Below are 11,660 nucleotides of genomic sequence, written 5' to 3'. Positions count from 1 at the left end.
TCCTCTTTGGGGGTCTGCACTCTTCTACTTGAGAAGGAATACCATCACCTCGGTAAGTGGCTGGGTGGGCTGTCTTCACTCTGGTTGGGAGCAGACCTCACCAGAACTGGGCCCTTCAGTTTAAGAAGGACATTGAGATACTTGAACGTGTCCAAAGAAGGGCAATGAGGCTGAGGAGAGGCCTCAAGCACAAGCCCTATGAGGAGAGGCTGAGGGAGCTGGGGCTGTTGAGCCGGGAGAAGAGGAGGCTCAGGGGAGACCTTATTGCTGTTTACAACTACCTGAAGGGAGGTTGTAGCCAGGAGGGGGTTGGTCTCTTCTCCCAAGCAACCAGCACCAGAACAAGAGGACACAGTCTCAAGCTGTGCCAGGGAAAGTTTAGGCTGGAGGTGAGGAGAAAGTTCTTCACTGAGAGAGTCGTTAGCCATTGGAACAGGCTGCCCAGGGAGGTGATGGAGTCACCATCCCTGGAGGTGTTCAAGAGGGGACTGGATGTGGCACTTGGTGCCATGGTTTAGTCATGGGGTCTGTGGTGATGGGTTGGACTTGATGATCTTTGAGGTCTCTTCCAATCTTGGTGATTCTGTGATTCTGTGAAAGGGGCAACACTAAGCTCCTCCAGGCATCTCCCTTCTCCCAGTGCTAGCCCCAGAGAATTGAGCATGTGGAGCAGCAAGATGAAGAGGAGGACTCCTTTATTATCAGGGAGCCACTATTCCAGAGGTGTGCTCCTTGGGGCAGCCTGCAAGTCCACCGATGCCCCCAAGGGCTGGTACCCTCCACCTCAGGAAAGGGGCATGGCCTCACATGCCATATACATACTGATGGCAGCCCCTACACAAGCACACACGTCTGCACCCACATTAGTAGCCACAGATATGAATGAAATTAATTGGTTTTAATTAGCCTGTGTAAACAAGATCCTTAAATTTGTTGCCACATGAGGGTTTTGGCAGTCTCCAATAAATTAATCCTTTTTATTATATCAATGACAGGAAGATGATCAAATAGGCTTTGATATAGATTTTGGGATTTATCACCTAGTAGCACTCTGATATGCTTGAACTTTTTTTTCCCTGCTGCTGCTGCTGGAGGCAAGAACGAGGCTACAAACGGCGTTTACTTCAGAGCCTGCTCACAGGCAAAACAGGGGATTTGGCACCACATGGACAGGGAACACCAGGAAACTTTGAAGAAAAGTTTGTCTTCAGGGTTTGTTAGGAAAGTGGAGTTTTCAGTGGGTAGAGTCATGCAGGGACAGGTGTGGGGGCAAGGGGGATCTTGTAACAAGGCAGAACAATTAGTGTGTCATGTCAGTGCATCCTGCAGCATGGGGCTGAGCTCAGCCCACAGCACAGCTCCTGCTTTCACCTCCGACACTGCACCATGTGGTGCCATCATGATGCTGGAGCATACAGTGCCTGTGTCCAGCCTGACCAGAGAGAGAGTAGAGGATCACAGAGGGACAAGTAGGGCTTGGGGCTTTGAGGTTGTACCCAGTTGGTGCTGGCTGTCCCAGCCACATGTAACTGGTGTTGCTTAATGTCCCTTTGCTGGCTGACAGCCAGTGCAGGGCAAGGGTCATGGGTGATTGTGGGAAGGACAACTCCAGATCTGCAGCTGCCAGCCAAGTGACTCTGCCCCTGGTGGACCAGAACCAGACCACAGCTGCCCAGCTGGCACAGTGTGGCATAGAGCCAGCCCAGTGTCCCCAGTGTCTTGGATGCTGCTGCACTGGCCTCCAAATGAGACATATATGTGTGTAGATGAGGGCAGCATCCTGGGGTTTTTGGACTGTATTAAACACAACATGGTCACCCACATGGCCTTAGCAAGGGCAGCAGGAGCCTGTCGGCTGCCATTTCACGGCACCAGCAGCTGCATCGATGCCCCCCCTGCTTATCCTACAGTCTCAGCTTGTGCCCGCTTGTTTCTGCAATGGCTCCCCTTATCTTGGTCTGGGCACATCACACTTCCCACCGTGCCAAGCCTGTGGTGAGATGGGCATCACTAGTGCTGCAGGACACCTCGACAGGGCTGGTGCCTGAAGCAGATTTGCTCTGGCCTGTCACAGCTCATTTCCCAGGTACTGCTCGGACACAGCCCAGCACCTGCAGGGTGGCTGTCAGCAAAGATTTTAAATGCTGGCACCATCCTTCCCACTGCTGCCTGGCGCACAAAGGAGCAAGTGGCTTTGGATTTCAGGTGCATGGGGAAAACAAATCTGGTAGCAGACTGGCTGCTCAGGGTGCCCAGTGTGCCTGCAGGAGTGAGCAGCACCCATGTCTCACCTGGAAACCCAGGAGACCAATTTAGCAGCAGTGCTGTTCCAGGCATCTCCTCTCTGCCATGGGCACAATGCCTGGGGAGCTACTGCACACAAAACCTCCTGCTCTCCACCACCAAGGGAAGGATAGCTGGATGGGAATCCTAATCATATATTATATTACCGTGTCATATTAGACTAATAAAATCCTAATATGATACAGGAATGGGGAGCATATCATAACTCCTCTGTGGCTAATACAATGCACGCAATAAATCACTCCCAGGGCTTATCCTTAACAATTGTATCAGTGCGTTCTGTGTCATGCTGATAACTCAGTCCCTCTGATCTAATGGTTCACTTTTCTTCACAGTCCATATGGCAGTGACATTAAAGCTAATGAAATAAAATAAAATTTGCCAATCTTTGAAGAATTCCATTCTTTAAAAAGATGTATTTTATTAACACAAACTGGAAACATCTTCAGTTACTCGGGAGATATTTTTATCACATTGGAAATACATGGCACAGACACTGGCATCAGCATCTTACTCCTGTGTGGTCCCTGCAAAAGGCACCGCCACAGGGTAACGCGGTGGCGTTCAGCATCCCACACTTCATGCCAAGTTCACATTGTCAGCAGAGCTGCCCCCACTGAACCAGTCCTGTGGGGCATGGATTTTGGAAGGCTGTAACCTCCCTGACTCTTCCCTTCCTGGGCTAAGAATCCCTCGTTGCATCCAAGGCCAGGAGCAGGGAGCCAGGAGCTTGGTGGCTGAATGCCAGGGAGAGGAGATCATCACCTGTGTCGCTTTTGGCGCACAAAGGTTTGCTGCTCTTCGTGGGGCTGTGAGATGACTGCAGGGCTGCTCTCACAGCTCTGTGAGTGGGTGCTTCTGCCAGGGTGCCAGGCGTCACTTCTCCCTGGCTGCAGGGCTTCTCATGGCTCCTCTGCAGGCTGCTCCAGCCACCGCCAGCTCCTCGGTGCAGTGGCTGTGGTGCAGATCCCCAGCTCAGGGGCACAGCAGGCTGGACAGAGCTGGGGCCGGTCGCAAAAGTGACTGGTTGAGCCTTGCCCAGGGGAGCACTGTGGGTCTCTCCTCCAGACACTCCTGAACCTGTCACAGCCCTGTGATGCACAGTGCAGTGTGGACAGCGCCTTCATGAGGATGGTGTTGGGCACTGGAGATGGAGATTTCTGAGATCATCTGCAAATTCCCCTGCCACTCCTAACATGCTCTGGGTGGGGTCTCCATGCTGGCACCTTCAGGGCTGGAGGGAGCCATGGCCATGGGGCACAGTCTGGTAGGCTTTGCCCCTCTGCCACCACAGTGCACTGGGACATGAGGCTGTGGCAGCTCCAGTTACAGGGATACTCACATCTGCCAACAGATCAAACCTGCATGCAGGGAATCAGAATCACACCACTAATGGTCCAATGGATGGGAGGGCTGAGGGTCTCCTCCCCATTTTGGGACAGGTGCAACAAAGGACCCTCATGGCCAGAGGGCCATAGCCCATCTTGGCCGTGTGCACAGAGGAGGGATCCTTGCACAAGTCACCATTCCTGCACAAGTTTCTGATGGCCGTTCAGGGTGTAGCTACTGGGCGAAACACAATACCATCAAGAGCATGATCCTAATACTGGTGCTTGCAGTAAACCTTTCTGATGTGTGATCAAGCCTCAAGGACAAGATGTTTATTATTTGCCATGTAACCACGTGGCTGTTCGCCAATGTAAGGAAAGGCCAAATTGCACTTGTAATTCAAAGGGACCCAAAGCCTTAATGCTGTAAAGCAGCACACTAATGATGCCCAGCGGGCACGGGGCATGCAAGTGCGGCCCAAAGGTTGTTGATGGCCTTCCTATGAACCTCCTCAGTGTGTGACAGGTCCTTGCCTGTGGCCAGCAGAGATGTGATCAAGATGAGGGACGTCTGTGTGTTCATTACGCTGCCTACGCCTCCACTGACACACTTTACATTTAAAATACTGTTTCCATTGAGCTGGAGCATAAACACTGAGTGTGTGGACTTGGGGAGTTCCATTAGCAAATGCAAATCGTTTGGTGCTTTGTCCTCCACACACAGAAGTCTCAGGAAGTCCACGGACCCCATCTGCCCCAAACTCTCGTTAACTGATAATGAAGGCTTTGCAATGCACATCTAGCTATTGACTTATTTATTTAAATGCACCACCTGTAGTGAAAGCAGCAATGGTCAATTCTAAAACTGATTGAGAAGTTGTGTCCACTCCATCAATAGAAGCAGAAGCAGTAACTGGTGCATGAGGGCGTGTGGGATGTAGAGGGAGAAGAGTATGGCAATGGTCCTGCAGCTGAGAGCAGGTGAACAAAGGTATTTTACAAAATCACCTGAAACAAGAAGTTGTTGATAAGAAAAGTTGACCCACGAGCTCACTGAATCATGCAGGTAATTGCTTAGCCACCAAAACAACACCTAAAGGCTGGAACAGCTGACTGGAAAGGAAACATGATGGGCAGGCAGCTCCTCTGTGGCTCCAGCCTGGCACGGGCTGGTAGAAGTGAGCACTAGCCCCTCTCCTGCCTAGCTACACTAACCCAAGTAGTAAGTAGTTGTATTTATCAAAGACCATTTGCTGCAAGTGATTAACGTTAATTTGATTTCCTGTGAGTCAATTTCCTTGAGATATGGTAAATAGGCTATTACCTGTTATTGACCTTTACTTCATTAAAAAGATGTAAAATTAGCATTTATATATATATGTCCTTCCAAAAAAGTTTTTTTAATAAAGAAAAATATTTTTATAATCACATTATACTTGCTAGCCTAGGCTGTCGTTCCAAAGTTAATGTTAAATAAAGATGGTAATCAAGAGTGAGTATGATAATGGTTTTTAAACTCATCTAAAGGACTGACCCCTTCCTTCACCTCCACTTCAATTTTTGCTCCCAAGCAGAGTGGGGTGGAAGTGGAGACAGGGACTGGCAGCAATGCTGCTCCTGCTCCTGCTCCTGTTTCTGCTCCTGCCAGGATGCACCTCTCCAGGATTTCCAGTCTCCTCCAGGCAAGAGGGCACAACGACCTACTGGTATTTAAAGAAATGCTCAGCTCCTGCTTTGTGACAGCTTGCACTCCTGGTAGCCTACTCATCTCCTAGGTCTGACTTCGACTGAGCAGGAAGAAATTACATCAACATTTGATCATGAAAGCAAAAAGTTTATTCATGTTTGAAACTACATATAACTACCACGAGGAAGACTTTTCAATCCAGGGTGTAATCCAGTTAGAAAGTAACACGAAACGGTTTAATACATTAGAATCACTGCCACAAATTATTTTCATGACTCAATCAGTTTCAGAATCGCATACAATACAAAAGAGAGAAAGAAAGGGCCCCCTGTTACACAGGGGGGAATATACAGTACTGAATACTGAAGTCTGTATGCATTACAATTAGTTGTTGGTTTTTGCGTGGATTAGTAACAAGATGAAGAACATTCAAAATGTTTCTCAGTATTTACAACAGTTTCACTGTTTTGTGTTAAACCTAAGACCCCCATGTTTCCACTTCTGCTTCTTTAAAAGTTGCCAACGCAACCCTGATTCTTTTAAAAGATTACAATGTACATTACATTTCATGGGGAAACAAAGAGTTAATTACAAGATGCAAAAAGATAAGAAAGAGACAAACTACAGCGTGAGTATCGTTCAGAGGTAGTAAGTGAGCACTCTAAGCTACAGAACATGTTGAAAGTCTATTGGTTTGTATGAGTTCGCATGAGGTAATAAAGCTGTGTTTGATTGGTGAGATGTATAAATACTCTTTTGCTACACTATGTACAACACTCCATATGATGGTGCTTTTTTCCTTTGCTTTTTTCCTTTGTTTGTTTGTGGTTCGCTGCCAAGAGGAGGTAACAAATCCTGGCAGGCGTGTGCAGCACCTAGCTCGTACTGTAAAACCCCAGGTCTGGCTTTCACAGAGATCAGCAGCAAGTGTCTTCATCTCCTAAGAACAACCTAGTCCGGTGTCGAAATACAGAGAGGAGACTCGACTTGGGGTCCGGGCAGTTTTAGCAAGAAAAGATCCTCCTGGTTTCCAATCTAATTTGTAAGACAATAGATCACAACAAAAATGTGACGAATAAGGATTCTTAAACACAACCATTGTTAACCGAAATAACCGAACAGCTCTTTTTATTCCAACTCTATAAGAGATATGAAAAGATTAAACACAATCAAAGTCTGCGATTCGACTCTCCATGGAAATATGCACAAAGTTAAATTTTAGGTGAGGTGTTTCTTTGTGTCTGCTCTTGCTACTGAGGTTAAGCTTGTCCTGTACTTTTACCCTTAAGGCCAAGTAATTGGCAACTGTTAGACCAACATTGTTAAAACTGCTGATAATAAATTATGATAAAATAGTTACAGGGCTATAAACAATGCTAAATCTTGGCCTAATTGGATAAAGTGCTTTTTAACATTGTGTGGTTGAAGTATAAATACAAATGCTTATGATACCTTTAAAAAACAGATTTACCAAGTTTTCTAATAAGACAAGGTTTTACAGTAAAGCTGTAGGTGGTTGGCTACAAAAAACTCTTTCCTTTTTCTCCTGTGACTCTGAATGCGCTAATCAAGGCATCTCAGCTCAGGGAAAAAGTGTTGCTAGGAGATTAGTTAGAGGTATCAGAGTGCACACTTCCCGGCCCTTCTGTAGGGGAAGTCACAGAAGATGGAGTAGTTGCGTCCTGCCAGCCTCCATTAGCCTGAAAAGGGAAAAACAGTTCAATTGATACAATTATGCATATTAATTATACCATACACTGAAAGGTGCAGCCTGGCATGCCCGGGGTTTGGGAGAAGATGCTCCGGGAAGGAGATTCTCCTACACTCCCTCTGGCTGCAGGATTCGGGAAAGGAAACAGCAGTGGGCGTTAGGCAAGCGATGCTGGAAGCAGGCGCTGCGGTAACACCGAGCCTCCAGCGGAAAGGCGACTTGGAGAGCAGAAGCTGCTCAGCCAGGTGTTGTCTGCAACTAGGACTCTGGGGTTTCTGCAGCGACCATCCGCGCTTTAATGAAGAACATCCCTTTAGCCGACACGTCAGCTTTCTCCCCTGAGAAGACGAGTCTGAGGTGATCCGTGTTTAACCCCCTCATCTCCCAAAGTTTGGAATCACCTCTCTCCAGCCTTCTGCAGAGCTGCTGCACCCGGCCAGCCCGGGTCCCTGCACACACGATCTGCCAGCACGCAAACGTGGGGCTGCCAGGCGGAAAGGGGCTGCTGGGATCAGCTTTCCAATTATCTCTAAACGCAGCCCCTATTTCGGCCGCGGCTCCATGGCTCCGCACGCCGCCGGCCCTCGCCGCGTCAGACCTGCCTCAGCCAGAGCAGTGCTCAGGAACAAATTTGCCTTATGTCTCGGCCGATCGAGGCAATTGCTGAAATCAATGTCTGATCAAATTTCTGCTGTGGCAGGCAGCTTGTCGCTACATATTTTTATGTCAGTCAAGAAGAGGGAGGCGCGGGGCTCGTGAGTTGGGGGACGCTGAGTGGAAGTGACGGGGAGGCCTCTCCTCGGAGCCCGCCAGAGCCGCCCGGCCCCGCGCTCCCGGCGCCCCCGGCCTTGGCAGGGACGCTTCCCGGCAGGGAAAGGTTAGCCTATGCTAATGTGCTTATGACGTGCTTCATTACCAAAACGATCCGTGGCACTCTGGGCCGTGGAAGCACTGCCCTGTCCTAGGAGGAAGGGGTAGGAGGTGCAATGGCATCGTGTGGGGCCTGCCTGGCCATTGCCCCTCAAACCCCCGCACCCAGCCCGGCGAGGTTTTACATTAAAAAAAAAATGGTTCATCTATCACGAGGAAAGGAAATGCTTTATGGCTCCAAGAGGACAAGAAAGAAGCCTTGGTAATTATCTCCTTTGCAGATGAAAAACAGCAAACAGAGGAGCGCTTATGCTGACAAATTCAAAAGGTTTGGTGTTGGCTTCTCCTAAGTCAAATTAACAGCAACGCCCAACCTGCAGTCGCCTCAAACCACACCCCCTGCTTTAAAACACCGAACTGATCAGACACAGCCTGAAAACGTACAAAACCCTGCTCCAAAGGCAGAGGTTCTGCTGCCTTTTTTATTTTTCAAAGATAGGAGAATCTACTTAGAGGAAGAAAAACTCTTGTGCAGATATGAGTCTAAAGATATTCCATCTGAAGTAAACATCATTCCTCTTTTATCCAAATTTATAAACAACAAATGTACAATATTTTTACTCAGCTTGGCAGCTGGAGGAGAGGTTGTCAGCAAGCATTCTTTTTTTCAAATAAATTAATCCTTACTCTGGTGGTTTGAGATTATGCACTGTATTATACAACAGCGCCTTATCAGGCCTCATCAGTGAAGATGGAATTCATGTCTGTAAAATGCTGCAGGCAATCACAGTTTCATATTTTATCATGTTGATAAGGATATCGCAAATTCTCTGAAGCATTTCAAAACACTTAAATGAAAAAGGAGAAATGCAACTAAAAGGCTTTTTATATGGTTTGTTGTGGGTTATTATGAGTTATTTATAAACCCAAAAAGAAAGATTTGACATTTCAAATGTAAAAGATTTGAGTATTTAATGGTACTTTTTTCCCTTTACAATTGAACATCTTCAATCACATTTTAAATTATTAATATTTACTCTCATGGCAAGTGGAAATCCAAAAAGGGGGGAAAACCTCCTATTCCCTCTGGCTGCAGTATCTGACACTGGGTCTCCGCATTTTCCTGCAGCCATCCTCTTTGCAGGTTCCCAATGCTGCTCAGCACCCACACCCTTATCCACAGTGGGTTGTGAGACACGGGGCTTGCCCCCAGGGTGGGGGAGATGGTCACTAGACAGGGAATTCTCTACAGTGATTTTAAATTCCATGAATATGAAGGAAAACAAATGCAAGTCACCTCTCAAGCAAATATGAAACATGAAAAAAAAACCACTAAAGCATTAATTGTTGAAGTTGTAAATGAGAGAAGCAAGCTGGAAATGAAGGATGAAAGGATCTGCTGTGGAGCCCTCGCCACAGAGGCTGCTGCTGTGGGTGGTATTTCATCCCAGGCTTTCACACCGACAGAAGAATAGATCTTGGCATTTATTTATCCTGGTGCCTCGTGTGCAGGCTCCGGGGTCCAGCCTGCAAGGGTCTGAGCACTGTCAGATCCCATCGCTTACAGCGAGAGGTAGGACATTTAGCACCTATCACCATCAAGCCTATAATCCCTCAATTTACTAGCATCTGTTTGCCAGACTTACTACTCCCTCCCATTTGGAGTAACAAGGCCAAAAGTACTTCTCAAACACAGGAAAAATGTGCACCCTTGAAATGGCTCAAAGTATATCAAAAGCACAGTCCTGTGTCTGATTGCAGGCAATAACGAACACAGTACAGAGTTATCTGACCATCTCTGTGCGAAGAACAAGAGCCTTCTCTCCAAGGCTATTACTTTTTAACTCATAAGGCTGAAAAATACAAAAATAGGAATTGCTTGCAGCCCCAGCTCTAAGAATTTCTCTCTTACGCTATCGAGACTCACAGCTCTACCAAGGGCTATTCTGCAGTTCATCCCCATGTATGAGATATTAAAAAAATGCTATTGTAAGAGTAATTAATACATGTATTAATGACTGCATTTACCTGACACCGTGCTTATGGCTCTCCAAACTACTGTTCCCCTGGGTACTCACATTTAAATTATGTGGACTGTACAGTGAATTTCCTCCCAAGCCATCACTGTATCCTCCCGTCTGATTGATAACATGACGCAGGGTATCCACCTTAAAGTAAGGGGAAACAAAATTCATCATTCCAAATCTATTAAAACATCATCACTTACAATAGGCAACATTTTGAATTATGTGAGCCAAAAGGGTTTAGCATCTTCTATGAAAGGCAAATTTATCAATCAGGAATGACTGGCAGAATTTCAACAAATCCTTGCACGTTTAAAACCATACATCTTTGCTTCTCACACCAGCCAAACAACTTCCTCACAGCAGTGCATCCTGTAGGTCCTTCTTAAGTGTCTGCAGCAAAGTGCTGTGCATATTTATACCTCTGTATGTGCTTGCATGTATGGGAAGAGATTATGGCATATACACTGCATATAAACATGGAGTTAACCCTATCTGAAAGGATTGGAAAAGTGGCTAAGAATGACTTGTGTTTTAATAGCTCAGTTAGATGTGTTCTGATGTTTAAATAAATGAATAAATAAAAGTTTAGCCAATAAATGAAAGATGGGTTTGTGGTGTTTTGTTGGTTTTGGTTTTTTTTTAATTAAAAAAAAAATAAAGAAAGGGAAAAAAAAGGAGAAAAGAAAGAAAATTTACTGGAGTTAGAGTGTCCATGGAAGTCAGACGCACCCAATCCCATTCCATGAGCTCAAGCCAGAGCCGAATGCATTCACAAAGCTTAAAATTTCAATCAGAAAAAAATCACTCTTTCCTCTATATTTGTGAAATTCAATGCTGGGGTAAGAATAGGTCACATTCAGAAATATGCAGCCTCCACTCTGCAGCGAGGCACAGACCATTCAATAGAGCCAGAGTAAGGTGGAATTTTGAGCCCAAACCCTACCCTGCTAGAAAGGCCCTACTTTGGGGCATTTCTCCTACCTGTGACTGCACATTGGCTCCGACTTGGGACCCCTGGTAAGAATCCCCATTCAGACTCTGCATGTTCATGAACATGTCCCCAGAATTTGGGAGGTTAAAAGAACCAGAAGAACCTGGAAAGGAAAGAGTTAGGTAGCTGAATAACAGAGAGCTGCAAATATATAACCCCCGAGACCTGAGGGCAGGGGAAAGAGAAGAAGACAGGAGAGGAGAAGGAAAAGCAGTGCACAGCAGACACTGGCCCCAGCGCAGGTGAGCTCAGGCCCCCCGCCCACCGGTTCGGCTCGGCACGTCCCGGCGGGACCTGCTGCCAGCTCTCACCACTGCACCAGCTGCCGCCCGGCACTGCCAAGCTGGGAAAGCCTGGAAGGCCTGTGTGACCCAGGTCAGCTCTTCCCTCTGGAAGAGCAGCCTGTACAACAACAGGTTTTCATGTTGAGAGCTTTCCTCTGGCAGCTCGCTTCATCGTGAGATGCTATCACCAAACACTCAGAGAAAAACTCATTTTGATCTGTGCTTAATGTCTCCTTCAAAAGGAAATGGCTGGTCATTCCTAATTAGCCAATTTATTACCGTCAGAGGAGGAACCTTTTTCTTACTTTCTTTTCATTAAAGTTGTGGGATTTTTTTCTCCATAGACCTTTATACACTTTAAAAGTTGTCTACAACTAAGTCACAGCAAACTTGACTGTAAATAGCGCCAAACACATCTGTGCTTCATGGAAACCTTTGCCTCTAGAGCCCAAAAAAGC

The 11,660-nt window shown here is 46.7% G+C and overlaps 1 protein-coding gene across 3 annotated transcripts in view; it reads right to left on the bottom strand.

Annotated features, from left to right (window-relative positions):
- Positions 1 to 2,709: 2,709 nt before the first annotated feature.
- The window catches only part of PBX3 (PBX homeobox 3), a 116,994-nt gene continuing 108,043 nt past the window's right edge, over positions 2,710 to 11,660 (bottom strand). For 2 of the 3 annotated variants that reach the window (XM_054174221.1, XM_054174220.1), the window contains exons 7-9: positions 10,909 to 11,021; positions 9,979 to 10,068; positions 2,710 to 7,019 (exon numbers count right to left, since the gene is read on the bottom strand). In XM_054174221.1, the coding sequence (XP_054030196.1) occupies positions 6,927 to 7,019; positions 9,979 to 10,068; positions 10,909 to 11,021 (296 nt within the window). In that variant the 3' untranslated portion in view covers positions 2,710 to 6,926. The remainder of the gene's footprint in view (positions 7,020 to 9,978; positions 10,069 to 10,908; positions 11,022 to 11,660) is intronic. The other variant, XM_054174222.1, reaches the window with a different exon arrangement.

Source organism: Dryobates pubescens, chromosome 29 (genome assembly GCF_014839835.1).
Source record: "Dryobates pubescens isolate bDryPub1 chromosome 29, bDryPub1.pri, whole genome shotgun sequence".
Classification (NCBI taxonomy): domain Eukaryota; kingdom Metazoa; phylum Chordata; class Aves; order Piciformes; family Picidae; genus Dryobates; species Dryobates pubescens.
Note: the sequence above shows the minus strand (reverse complement) of the source record. Positions and strands in the feature narration are given on the sequence as shown.